Genomic DNA, 14,821 nt, shown 5'->3' with positions numbered 1-14,821 from the left:
AAAGCAAAGCAGATAGCTTCTTAAAGGAATTATCTGTCCTCTGACATCCCGCCTCTGCTCTAGGTACTTGTAGACTTATTTTGAAGAATTGAATTAATAAATACTTCTTAAACCAAGGCCTAACACATAATCTGTGCCCAATAAAAATGAGCTATTATTATTATTACTATTCCTACTACTACTACTCTATGTTGAATGAGGTTGGCAAAAAGTATGATTAGAAACAAAGTTCAAGTTTTGTGTTAAATATATCCTCACTTAAAGCAAATGAGCATCGTCCACAAATTTCTTTCTTTTTTTTCTTTTTTTCTTTTTATTTTATTTATTTATTTGACAGAGAGAGAGAGAGGATAACAAGCAGGCAGAGAGGCAGGCAGAGAGAGAGAAGGAAGCAGGCTCCATGCCGAGCAGAGAGCCCAAAGTGGGGCTCGATCCCAGGACCCTGAGATCATGACCTGAGCCGAAGGCAGAGGCTTAACCCACTGAGCCACCCAGGTGCCCCCAAATTTCTTTCTTTAATGTGCTTTTGTAATGTCACAGAGAGACCAAGAGTTGTTTTTTTTTTTTTAGCATTATAACACAAAATATCAATTTTTAGCATTATAACACAAATATCAATGAACTTTTTAATTCTTGCTTTTTCTGCTTGTATTGTCTGAAATGGTTATGCACCTACTTTCAAACCTAGTTATAACAGAAGATAAACTTGGGTCCAACATTGCCCTTTGCTTTCATCTCTTCCGCATTGTGGTCCAATTCATTGTCCAGCCAACATCAAAAACAATCAGAGTAGCAAGCCAGCTTTCACTTCCCACATCTTATTTCAGTTCTGTAAATCCTAATTCTGCACATGATGTAGTTATACCTCTGATTTAAGAATTGAGGATTAAATAGCTTCCTAACATTTTGGGGGTAGAAACAGAAGTAAGGATGATGCAATGACTGTGAATGATGTAAGAAGTCGCCACTGGGCAGACACTAACCCCTGCAGACAACAGGGAATCAGAGTGTGGGTTTAGACTAAGTTAACCAGGACAAGGAGTGGCTCACAACTAAATGAAGGTTCTCTTTAGTGCTTCGGGGACCACCAGATCCTCACTTAGTTCGTGAATGTGACCCGGAAAGTCAGACAGTGCTCAGTTCCAATCTAACTACTATTTTCTGAACAGGAGGCATTAGGCATCTTTGTAGCTTCTCCCTGTTATTTCTTCTGTAAAGTGAAGAAAATAGTGTTCATTTAGGAGGTTGGTGTGAGCTTTAAAAATAAAGCCCAGGGGTGCCTGGGTGGCCCAGTGGGTTAAGCCTCTGCCTTCAGTTCAGGTCATGGTCTCAGGGTCCTGGGATCGAGACCTGCATTGGGCTCTTTGCTCAGCAGGGAGCCTGCTTCCCCTACTCTCTCTGCCTGCCTCTCTGCCTACTTGTGATCTCTCTCTCCCTGTCAAATAAATAAATAAAATCTTAAAAAAGAAAGAAAGAAAGAAAGCCAACCCAGTGTCTGATACACAGCAGCTGATCAAAAAATGACAGCTAAATGGAACTAAGTCATAAAAATGGTTTACATATTTTTATAAAAAAAGAATATTTAGACTGCTCACAATTCTCACATAGAATAAATCTTATTTTAAAAAGATAACTATTTATAGGCATGTATTTTTTTATTTTAGTGGCATATTTCCCCAAAGAAGGTAGATCACAATCCTTTACTCACACCATTATTTTCTAGATTCTTCCCTCACTACATCCGAATAAATCCTGAAAGTCATGAATATCTTCCCTCCAAAAACCAAACCTCTGCTTCACTTTATGAATTCCCCCGTAGGTTTTTTCCCCCCTAATGCATGATATTTTTTACTTAAAGAAAAGCAGGAAATACTGCAGATCTTGTTAATGAAATCACTCTCATCCAGATTTCAGTTAAAATTTGCTGACTAAAATTCCAGAGGCTTGGATAAGTTTCAAATGAGTATCTGAGGTGAACTCAGCCTCGGAATCTCTTAGGGCTTGTTTGCGCTCTTGAGGGACACAATGATAACACTGGCTGATGAAGAAAGCATTTCCCACAGCCCCAGCTGGAGCTGCTGTACTGCCCACACCACCCCATTCCTCTAGGCAGCTGCTGAAGGTAGGTAAGAAGTAACCTGGGTTCTCTCCTGTGGCTTCCAGAAAGCCAGGAAACAAGAAACTTGGAAAGTCTGGAAGAGTCAACTTGAAAACTTGGAAAGAGTCAAGATAAGACAACCCACAAATAGATTCCTTTAAAAAACAAAAAAAAAAAAGGGCAACTGAAACCATTTCAACTTTTTTTTTTAAGTTTTAATTTTAATACATTACCCTCTGCTCGTCACCATACTTGGCCTCCTTGACCCCCATCACCTATTTCCCCCCCCACCCCCCATTCTCCTTCCCTCTGGTGACCAGCAGTGTGTTCTCTATACTTAAAATTTGTTTCTTGGTTTGTCTCTCCCTCTCTCTCTCTCTCTCTCTCTCTGTCTTTTCTCTTTGCCCTTTGCTCATTTGTTTTGTTTCCTAGACTCCACATCTGGGTGAAATCCTATGGTATTCGTCTTCCTGTAACTAACTTAGAAACCACTTCAACTTTCATAGAACTTTCTCTCACTCCTGCCGGCACGCCCAGAAAACACCTGCATAGTCTTGAGTCATCTTTTCTCTTCCTTGATCATCTATAGGAATTCAGTTTTATCTCTTTCTGTGATTTCCATCCTGATTTTTAGACACGGTTATAAACATTAATCACGCTGACACTATGCCCCAATACCAGCGGCCCCGTAGACCGACGCAAAACAGAATAATTGAGCAGACTTGAGGCATAATTCCTTCTCTGAGGGTGTGAATACACGATGAGGTCAGAGGGCTCGTCTCCTGTCAGTCTCGGTAATAATAATGGAAAGAAAATGGCTAACTGCTGCCTCTGCTGAGAGGAGACAAGAAGTAAATGTTAAAGATTTCATTACAGTGGAGCAGTTCATGCTGTAGTCCTCAGGAAGAGAGGAAGAGTAGAAAAATGCATTTCGCAAGGTTGTGCTAAATAAATGTGTGTTTACTCTTTTCTCCAAAAAAAAAAAAAAAAAAAGAATGCAATAAACACCTGAAAATTCAATTAAAAGTAATTAAAAATTCAAATAAAAAGGAGAAACATGGTCCAGTTAATAAAGAGTATCACCCAGAAAGAGAAAAGGAGTCCAAGGTGGGGACACGCTCCCTCGTATTGGCTCACATACTCTCCCCTTTACAGACGAAGTCACTGAGACCTAGAAGCTTCACAGTGTCAAAAAGCTGAGACCCAGGCAGTGGGGCTCCAGAGCTGACTCTTTACTCCTGCACTCTGCTGTCTGGGGGCTAGTGAGTTGGAATGCGTAGGCATGGCTGACGCAGCCGACACTAACATGGGGGTCCCTCAACCACTTGTCCCAGAGTCACCTGGGAGGTTAGCAATATGCAGCTTCCTGGGCCCCAGGAAGGGGGTCACATCCGCCAATCTAGCCTCTCTGGAGTCTGTACCCACGCATCTTCATCTTAACAAAGTTCAACGGTGATGAATAGGCACCTTCCCATTGAAGGACCACAGCAATTATCTTCTTGCTATAAACTGACCACCTCTCCACACATGAGGATGAGTTTCTATATTATCCTTTTTATTGTGTTCCAGCATCATTTGCCAGTCAGCAAACATTCTTTGAGACTCTTCCTTGGAAGGTTCTGTGTGAGTCTCCTTGGGGGTTGGGGAGCATATACACTCATAAGACATTCCTGATTTTCAGCCACTTGCCCCTATAATCCATTCTCCACACAGCCTTCAGTTTCCTTTCTTTATGGCACTTACTTAAATTCGTATTTGTGTGTTTTCTTGTTTCTATTTGTTTTCCCCACTGAACTTTAAGCTCCTTGTAGATAGGACATGACTGGCTTTGGTCACCGTTCTGTCCATAGGACCTAGACCTCACACACAGATACCAGCCACTATGTTGAATGAATGAATGAATGAATGAACAAAAAATAAGTGAATTCATCTCTAGTCTTAGTGGAAGGGGGACATAAATGCATGTAGCTATTATAAAAGCAGCAAACAAGAGAAATGCAGCTAGAAATGGATAGGATTGCATTTCAGCTGTACGAAATCTGGGGAATTCCTGGCACATGGAATGGCATGGGAAAAGATGTAGCAGTGAGAAAGTATTAGAGAAAGATGAGAAACCCAAACTCTTCTGTCAAGACAGCAACATGCATGAAGGGGGAATCAGAGCCAGGGGACAGATGACAGCCTCTGAACGCCAGGCAGAAGTGTTTTCTTAATTATTTGATAAGAAATAAGCCGGGACGCCTGGGTGGCTCAGTTGGTTAAGCAGCTGCCTTCGGCTCAGGTCATGATCCCAGCGTCCTGGGATCGAGTCCCACATCGGGCTCCTTGCTCAGCAGGGAGTCTGCTTCTCCCTCTGCCTCTGCCTGCCAATCTGTCTGCCTGTGTTCGCTCTCTCTCCCTCTCTCTCTGACAAATAAATTAAAAAAAAAAAATCTAAAAAAAAAAACCAAAAAGCCACTAAGAGTTTCTGAACAAAGAGTTTCTGAACACGGTAAGTCATAGATCAGAGATCTGTTCATTGGCAGCAGTGTCCGGGTGAACCGGAGGAAGGGGATTCTGGAACAGGGGCCTGAGGATGCCTTGTCTCCCTGCTCTTTTCTGCTCCTAATCTCTCTGATCCCCAAGTGTGGATCTCAAAGCTCCAACGAATACTTTCATACCAAGCAAACATTCATTCTTTCCATCTTTACAATCCTATGAGAACAAACGCTGCAAAAGCAAACACGTCGTGAAAAGAATACCAATAAGACGTGAAACCCTGTACAGCCTGCGAGTTTGAGAGAGAGGAAGCCCAAAGGAGGCAGAGTTTCCGAGCTGCTCTCAACTCATCCCTGCCTTTTCCTTTTTTCCTTTTGACGTCTGTGATGCTGATGCAAAATCTTTGGCTTCAGATTAGACCTGGAATACATGACCACCACAGTCCCCTTGCCCTGTCTAAGAACATAACCTATTGTTTGCAATATCTTCTATTCTGAGCCAGGATCAAGTCTCAGAATCCTTCTTAACACGGGTTCTTGAGACCGTCACAACCGATGGAAGAAAGCTGGCTCCTAAGACAAAACCTATTTACCACTCCAGGGGCATATTTGTCCCCTCCCCTCCCCCACCCCACCCTTTGTAACACCTGCTCAGGACGGACTTATCCTGATGTCTATAATCACATGGGCCATCTTCTTCTAAGCCAAACTGGACCAAAATACAACCATCATGATCTTACTTGCAACTTTGTTTTCTTTTCCCATCATTACCTGTCAAGTATGTTTGCTCGTGAATCTCCGTGATACTCAAGAGTTCAGCATTCTGTTGTTGGCAGCTTCTCCTCGCCTGGTGCCAAGTTAAAGCAGATTTGGAGTTTATCTGGTAGGCAATGCCAGTCAGCGGGTCTTTATTCCATAATCTTTCACTGCCCTCAACTATAAAAGAAGTCAAATGTGATTGGCTGCATTAGGCATAGAAAAGACTTTCAGGTAACAACATTTCTTAAATGAGTCTAGGACCATTTTTGCCTGAAGCATATTTGTTTTCCTTTTTTTTCCTTAACTTATTTTTGAAGTGCCTATGAGATTTTCTTCACTCCTCTGATGGAGTGGGAGTTTTCAAAAGATCGATTGCATCTCATTCTTTTCAAATGCCTATGAAAGAAAAGAGAGGCATTGTCTTCCTATTTTTGTGTTGGGATGTTTGGAATCAATTGACTTGGGAACTGAGGCAAATGAAAATACTAAGAATAGAGATGCTAATCCAAATTCCTTAATCTAGAAAAAAATATAGGGGAAAGAGAAAAGATATAAATCTTCTCTCAGCGAGTAGATATTTTGCCTTCACATTCTAGATAGGTCTTTTTAGACCGAAGGCATGGGCTTTAGAAGGCCAAGTCATGCACTCCACCACCAGGATGACTGGACCTACACCCAGGCATGGTCACTCACTACTGGTTTGTCCTTAGTTCTGAAGCCTCATATCCCCATCTCTAGGATGTATTAAATCTGTGTATCCCCACTTCCTAGTAGATGCAGATTGTTAGATTGTTATTTTCATAGTAAAAAATCATTTTTGAGCTTATTTTTACCTTTGCTATTTTATGATTCCCAATATCATAAACTTAGTTTATGATTCAACTTAGTTGTACCTATAAAAGGCCAATAGTGTCAATGGATAAATATAATTTACAGTGTGTTACTTCTAAGATGGTTGGGAAATAAGTCAACAAATGAAGTATTTCTGAGTGTTTAGTATTATAAAAATGTCTCTTTTCTCTTCTTAGTAATATAAAATTCTACTTAAAAAGTCTAGGGAGTAATAATCTCTTTTCTTATTTATAAGGAAGAGAAATAATCATGTAATTTCTCAAATTTTCTGAGACATGTTCAACCTGCCAAGAAGTTGGCCAGTTTCCCATAAGCATATAGCCTATGCTGCCATGAATCTTTGTATGTGACAAGGAAGTGACCTTTTTCAGACAAAAACACACACTATGATATGAAACTTGGGGTTCCATGGCACATCAAAGAGGAAGAAAAATCAAAATTCCATTCAGGCAACAACATAGAAATTTCTAAGAGCTTTTCATTATAAAATTACTATATGATTACATAAAAATAAATTTGAATTGGTCATGTTTAATTTCAGTGATCACAATCTGAGATCTTACTAGTTCCATACCCAAAAGGATTCTTCTCCACATAAGTGAGATCATTTAAATGAGACTGACTTGAGGGCTTTTTGAAGATGGAGATGTTTTAAAATACATATTTTTAGAAATTTGGAGGTCTAATATGGTAGAAAATGTGAGACACAAAACAAACAAACCAAAAAAAGGGGGGGGGGGCGGATAATTTTCTTGCCCAGGAATGGAACAGAAAGGATACACATGACCCAAGAAGGAAAGGCTATTTGACTCTTCACTTTAAAAAAAGTATATTTTGCACTTTAGATCAAGGAATTAAAATCCATTTCTTAATGAGTATAGAGGTTTGCTGACCCTACACCTCCCCAGATTGTTCCAATTCCTGCAGCAAACCAGCACAACCAACTTGGAGAGCTAAAGTTGCAAGCTATGGAGAACTGAGAGAAAGGGTTTTTTCCTTTTCCTGTTCTCATGATACTTTAAAATAAATGTCTAAACAGAAGGAAAACATTACAATAAACAATGCAAGGACCACAAAGAGCACTTATTAAAATGTCACTAGGGCAATAACTGATACCTCATCTTCCCGTATTAAACCTGCTACTTTAAGGCTAATAGGAAATAAAATGTGCTTTTTTTTTTCCTTTAAGATTTTATTTGTTTGACAGACAGAGATCACAAGTAGGCAGAGAAAGAAAAGGAAGCAGCAGGCTCCCTGCTGAGCAGGGACCCTGGGATCATAACCTGAGCCGAAGGCAGAGGCTTTAACCCACTGAGCCACCCAGGTGCCCCTAAAATGTTCTTTTGAAAGGAACACAGAGCAAGGAAAATGAAATAGATTGGGAAATCACAAAGCCCTTTAAGAAAGGCATGAAATGTATAAAATGTGCTTTAAATTTTTAATGTATATTGAAATCAAACAATTTTTTGATTCCCTACAGTTATTTTACTTTCATATTTATAGATAAATGTAAAAGTAATACATATATGTAGACTTTAAAGACATATAAAATATGAAGATATATATTAAATAAAATATATATATAGGCTTTGAAGACATAAATTAGAAGTAGTAATACTAAAAGATTATTCAAGAAAATACTCAGGATACAGCTCCAATACACATTGATCCCAAGGTTGTGAGATTTTTTTTTGTGAGTCTGTGTGTGTGTGTGTGTGTGTGTGTGTGTGTGTGTGATTAGTGACTAGCTATTTGTCTTCCATTTAATGATAGATTAAATCGTACATACCTCCAACAACTCCTTCATCAATACCACTTAAGTGTGAGATGCTAGTTAGACCCACAAAATCCACACTCCCAAGAAACTTCATGATAATAGATTCAAAAATACCCTTTCTACGAAGCAAAGGTGAAAGACAGTCCTCAATCATTGGGAAACAAGTATTGCTTTATCTTAGGGGGGAAAATAGCTTGATTCCAACAAAAAAAGCCATCTAAAATGAGGTTAGACATCTATAAACGTTTCCCAGGAATCAAAGCTCTAAGAGTTGTTATAGGAGAGGCAAGTACAATTAATTTACCCAAGAACACGAGAGGAGTGTCCCTATTAATGGGAAAGCCTCTTTTTGTAGCTTCTCACCCAGAACATAGGGACTGCACAAAGGACAGAATTATAATAAATATATGGCACTGAAAAATCAAATTTATTTTAAGTGGGATTATAGATCAAAAGAGAAATAAGTATGATTCTTAGACTTCGGGATTTAACTTAAAAAACACTAAAACATTTTGTGAATTATTTCACAGTAGAGCTTGGAATCATGTGACTGTATGTAGGTGTGGGGTCCCCACAATTCAGTTGTAAGCAATGCTCTTGCAATTCCCGTGGTCTGACAACCATCCCGGACCACATCGTCACCCAGACTCTTTTCTAGCCACCCATCCCTCTGCAGGCCAGCAGGGGAAAGTTCTGGGTAATAGCACAAAATGGGAGCTGCTGTGATCCATAAAGTCTGAAGGAGCAAGAGGGCAGACAGTAAGAACTTTAGGGAGTAGAAAAAAGAAGGGGGGTAGCTGGCAACAGGCTGACGATGTAGGGTAACAGGGAAAGCAGAAGAACCCCTCCCTTGCCTCCTTCTTGAGTCTCAACCCCTTCTCCCAAGGCTGATGATCTCTTCCACTGCACCCAAACCTGTTACACTGTTTCTTTACAGATTCTTTTTTTTTTTTTTTTAAGATTTTATTTATTTGAGAGAGAAAGAGAATGAGAGAGTGAGAACCTGTACAGGGGGAGTGGCAGGCAGAAGGATAAGCAGACTCCCCACTGAGCAGGGAGCCTGACCTGGGGCTTGATCCCCAGACACTGGGATCATGACCTGAACCGAAGGCAGATGCTTAACCAACTAAGCCACCCAGGCGCCCCTCTTTACAGATTCTTGAGTGTGGAAGGAACGTAGGAGAATTCTTATGTTCTGGCTGCTTTCCCATCAATACCATGCAAAGCTACTTACTTTGTATTACTGCAGTAATAGGTTTTCATTTTAAAAGTCCCTTCAAGCATAAAAATAATCCACTTCCAGTTGATTCACAGCTACATTAAATTAAATGATACTGTTCTTAAATTTAAAATCATTACTATTCATTACTACGACTTTCAGGGAAAGAAGTCCTTTTCATTATATTGGCAAAAAGTCAGGAGCCCCTCATATCTTTTTTGTTCCATCAAACTATATGCTTGCTTAAATTTTATTTTTGATCTATGGCTTAATAAAGGTAAACCCTGGGGGGATATTCAGTATATATTGTATCATAAACAGTATAATTTGTCGTAGAGTCTTAGAAAATAACAGATAGTAGCAGAAAACATTGAAGGGAAGAAGCAGTTGGCAGAAATAAAGGGGTCATATGATGCAGCGTAGGGCTGAGGGTCAGAAGAACTGTGTCTGGGCTTCAGCCGGACACCTTCTTCATTATAAAGCGGGACCATGACATCTGCCCAGGGTTGTGGTAGAGTGTGACAAGTCAATAAATGAGAAATAACTTTGAGGGGGAAAATGGTCTCAATAAACACAAGGTCTATCGCCACGGTGCTGTACTAAATGTGGCAAACTTTTCTCAGTGATAACGTTACTTACATTTCAAGGGACAATATCCAAAGAGCTTGTCCGCATCATAGTCTGCAGTGGTCCCACACCAGAGCCATCCGTCCGATCGCCCAGCACTTGTGCAATCTGCATACCACTTGTTTTCAAACTTGAATGGAAAGGCACACGTTGCCCCATTGGCATTGCCCAGCAGCGTGTACATGTCTAGAAGAGATACAGTGATCACACTCACAATGTCAGTCAATCTTCTGACCCATGGCTTTCCAATAAGAAGGATGCTGAAAGAATGGGGTCTTCTTTCTCTGACCACATTGGATATTTCCACACAGGAAATTCATTTCTCTCTGCCTTCTCTCTCTACACCCATCTTTTGCTGAGTACACACAGCATCCTGTGTTAGGAACAACTCTAGTACCACCTCATATCTGCTGTCTTTTAGGACAGATTTTCCTTTTTCTTCATGTGAGGCAAAAGTAGTAAGTTCTACTGACACCTGTCTTGACTTCTGCATTTCTCCCAAAACAGGGAAGAGGCCATTCTTCCTCTTGCTTGGAATTACAGAGTGAATGACTCTCTAGATGGAAAAATAGCATTTACAGCTGTGTAACTCAAACACACAGCCAAAAGTTAAATGCCCCCCCTACCACTTCCTGTCAAGCCAGCCTCTACTGGAGTCCCTCAACAATGACTATGAGAAAGGGTCAGAATTTGGATGTAACTCTCTAATCCACATCATGGAAAGAAAGCACTCAAAACCATTGGATACCATTGACAGTCAATATTTGCCTTTCTTAAAACTGAATTCAGACAGAGAAAATGGGAATCTCTGGGTTTACCTAAAAGACAAAATTGAAACAAATAAAAAATCATCATTGATTATAGTTTGGCTGAAGCCAAAGGATTAGAGAAGCTCAAATCTCCACCAAAACCGCACCATCCCCCATAGCCACATTGTCCAAAATACTTAGTATGTCTGTCTCTGTAGGGACACCCCCTGGGGAAACAATAACCTTCTACAGAGAAAATTTGTCCAGGATAAAAACACTCTTTTCTCAATTAAGTGTTTTAGATTCTATGACTTTTAAAAGTCCCCTAAAGACATCTCAAAATCCAATTTAGACAGTATAAAACGTGTAAAACATACATCACAACACCTAACATATATTAAAATCATAACGCGCATGAAGTTCCTTACCCTCTTTCCTTTCCCTTTCCTCACTGTACTTATCCGGTCCTCCTGACAAGCTAGGTTTATTTTCATTGACCACAAAATTACTTTTTCGCCAATTAGCTAATTGTTAGGAACTTCAAAAGGCAACTCTAGCATTTGCCCCACTACATTACAGGATCAGTTTTCCAAATCATATATTGTATAAGGAACATCCTGGATTTAGATATAATTACGCCACTCTTAATCACAAGGTCTCCTGTTCCTTCACGTGAAGAAAATCTGTTAAGACCACTTCAGGGCTAGTTGTACTGTTCATTAAATTAGCCAAGAAATTTTCAGTGCTGGTTCAGAGTTCTCAGTCAGAAATGGCCTTTTGAGGAGTAACCGGACTTAGTTAACAAAGTCCTGATGAGGCCTAAAGAACCAAGTTCTATTCCAACCACTTCACTAACAAGTCATGTAACTGCAGTCAATTTTTCTTCCTCTATGGTCCAAATTCTCAGACAACACTCAGATCCTTCTAAGTCTGAAATTCTGATTTCATTATTCTAAAATAATCCCTGACCCCAGCTAGCTGTCTTCCTCAAGTTTTCTTAAGAGAGACAAACTCTACATAGACCCTCTCTATGTTGTCTTCAGATCGAAGGTGTATTCCAATGAGTAGATTCCAAGATCACTCTGAAGTGCTAGACCTTGTAGCAGAAAAAATCTTAAGTACCGAGAGAGATTTGGGGAGCAGGCAAAATGTGGTCAGTCTTCTTCCAACCACTCAGGTGCTCATAGAAATAATGCAATAGATTTTTAGACCTTTTCCCCTCTACCCCCATGTCCTGGGGAACCTTGGTATTTGCACTTTTGACAAGATTTCCTGGTGATTCTTAAACATGTAGTTTGAGAACCACCATCCTAACCCTAAGCATATTCTTCTCAAATTAGCAGGAGAGCACAAAGGATGGTGGGGATTAGCAGTGGGGTCTCTGTAACTTCAGTGATGTATTTTTAAATAAAATAAGAAGTCCAACATCTTAATGGCAATCTTCTTTGTTTGGAATCCCTCAATTAGGACTACTGTCCTATCTGTGGAATTTGACTCAGTCAAGTTTGATTCACTCTTGTCCTGCTAAAGTTTTCTATCAAGTTTCCCCTGTAAGGTTATACGACTTAGGCTGCTTCCCCTATAACTTCTAAACCTTCATTATGATCAAGAAATGCCTCGGGATAGCCTCTTTCTGAACTCTACTTCTCTCTCTTCTTCAATGCCTACTTTTCCTTCTCTTCATGAAGAAGAAAAATGGAAAGCTGACAAATGTGGCCTTACAAAGATCTGAACTCCCAGGCTCTGATGAGCTATGACAACTGGGTTCAACCAATCTTTGTAGCCTCAGTAACACAGTAATTTTGGAAACAGGTAATCTCTTCCTCTGACCTTGAGGTCATTCTTGATAAGACTTCCAAATAACCAAGTATCCAAACCTGGAATGTGGTTATAACGTCATCTGACAGAAAGAGGCTTTGTAAAAGGCTTCCAGTTCTGTTTTATTTTTGTTACGTTGTTTCTTTCAAGCCCTCAGAGAATGAAATTTGGCCAAGATAAGAGAAAACTAAATACTCTGGTTTTATTTAACCTTCAACAGCTTAAGGAACCAAATTCATACAAAATTATTTTCTGCCCACAGGTGTTACCACTTTCTAAAATACTGGACTATGTTGCATGTTAATTTACAGGCTAATTCCTTCACCTTTCTAATCTTCTGATTAGTACAGTCTTGTAATACCCATAAGGTGACAGAGAAACGTTGAGAAACTTAAAAGATCAAGGAATGTCAAGATTTCATTTCAGGCAGTCTGACTTGGGAAAGAATGATTTTCCATGGGTCATTTCTCTAGGGATAGCTTCAACCAAAGGAAAAGAGACATCTGGTTAAATTCATTTATCACTACAACCAGATAATGTCAAATAGGAGGAGGCTTTTGGTCAAAGGCCAGAGTGAAAATTCATTTTTTAAAATCATAATCCATAGTTTAAAAAAAGCCTTAGCAGAAGTTAAACACACACACACACACACACACACACACACACACACACAGTCATTCCATTAATTATAAACAGCTAAAGTATCATTCAGTAATTTTTACTATATTTATTCACTGTCATTTTCTCATAGCACACAGAATAGTTTAAAACACAAACATAATCAATCAGTAATTCTAGCACAGACTAAACAAGAATATACTTACATTCTTGAAATAGGTTCTCACTAAGAAAGATGAGAAAATTTTGACAGAAAGTCAAGAAAGTCCGTGCTTCTTACCTTCATAACCTCTAGAGCATAAATCATCTGTGGTCCCATAGATTTTCCATCTGCTCCATAAACCGGAACCCTTGTAAAGCATAATATTCTTTTCTTGTTTATTGCCATAGTTAAAAAATAAATCTTCTCCCTTGATCCCCAAAAGTGTGTCATTTTTGCACTCCCATTTCTGAAGTTCGCTCTTCGGGTCACAGGCATACAGAGTGACAGCCACCCAGTCCGTTTTTGATGGTACCCCCAAACATAACTTAAAAGCAACACTCATAAGCCGGGATTCAGACACCCATCGGAATTTCTGTGCTTCATTGTCTTGGTTGCAAACCGCTGTTTGCACTGCACTGGGACTTAACGCTTCCACACAGCGCTTGTGATCCTCATTATATATTAAAAATTGCCTAGTGTCTGTTTAAAAAAGAAAAAAAGAACAAGAAAAGATGTGTAAGTGGATACATGTGACAAAGAATATTTTAGGTCAAAGTTCCCAATGTTTCCATTTCCAGAAAACTTATGTATGATCCCAGGAGAAGGAGGGGATGTCCTTGAGACTGGAAAGAGAGCATGGGATGAGGGGTCTCTTCCCAGGAGGCCCCAGCAACTGGCCAGAAATCCTCAAGACATCCTAGTTCGTTATGGGAGCATTACTAAAGGCCTGCCTTAAATGCACACAAATTGTAGTGTAGTAAACATAAAAAGTCGAGAACAGAGAAAGAAATAATAACCATCTGAGTAAAGAAAATTTGGATATAAGGGACGCCTGGGTGGCTCAATGGTTAAGCATCTGCCTTCAGCTCAGGTCATGATCCCAGCCAGGGTCCTGGGATGGAGCCCCATGTTGGGCTCCTTGCTCAGTGGGGAGCCTGCTTCTCCCTCTGCCTGCTGCTCCTCCTGCTTGTACTCTCACGCTCTCTTGCTCTTTCTCTGGCAAATAAATAAATAAAATCTTAAAAAAAAAAAAAGAAAATTTAGATATGAATACAGTAAGCTGTAGAGTTAGATATATGTGTACCCTGGAATAGAGTTTTGAAATCTGATTCATTCCTACTCTCTTTGAGATAGAGGAAGCTCATACATAATTATTCTAATTATAATATTGGTGAGGTTTTTTGTAATTTAAAAGATAGTTTTATTTTAGGAACTTTTACCCTTATGTTCTGCAAATCTTTGAACTAATGCTTTCTGGAGAGCCCTGCTAGAGAAGTGTTTTGTTTTGTTCTGTTTTCTCTTGCAACAGTAGATAACTTAATAGTGTAGCATCGAGATCTGTAAGTTAGTATCTTTTATATAATTTTGACTTCCATTTTATTGGCATACTCATGCTAGACTTTGTTTAACCAAAAGATATAAAAATGTACTTATAAGTGTAGTAATTTGTCAAGTTCACAGTAAAGATTAAATATGTTTTTATTTCATTTGTGGTAATATTTTGGACAATAACTACAAATAATAGTGTTGCTTTATACTTATAATTTGGGGCTGGTAATTTAAATAAATATGTGTAGATGACTTACACTTAGAGTATGTAGCTGCTAGCTGGCGAAACTGAACTT

General features: G+C 39.4%; 1 protein-coding gene across 1 annotated transcript in view; it reads right to left on the bottom strand.

The window, feature by feature from the left end:
• MRC1 (mannose receptor C-type 1) overlaps positions 1–14,821 on the bottom strand; it is a 104,772-nt gene that overhangs the window by 78,703 nt on the left and 11,248 nt on the right. Inside the window, exons 2-4 of the mRNA XM_082742042.1 lie at positions 13,275–13,676; positions 9,822–9,995; positions 5,347–5,511 (exon numbers count right to left, since the gene is read on the bottom strand). Coding sequence (XP_082598168.1) covers positions 5,347–5,511; positions 9,822–9,995; positions 13,275–13,676 — 741 coding nt within the window. The remainder of the gene's footprint in view (positions 1–5,346; positions 5,512–9,821; positions 9,996–13,274; positions 13,677–14,821) is intronic.

Source organism: Mustela nivalis (assembly GCF_964662115.1).
Source record: "Mustela nivalis genome assembly, chromosome: 7".
Taxonomy (NCBI): domain Eukaryota; kingdom Metazoa; phylum Chordata; class Mammalia; order Carnivora; family Mustelidae; genus Mustela; species Mustela nivalis.
The sequence above is the reverse complement of the archived record's forward strand: the minus strand, read 5'-3'. Positions and strand labels throughout refer to the sequence as shown.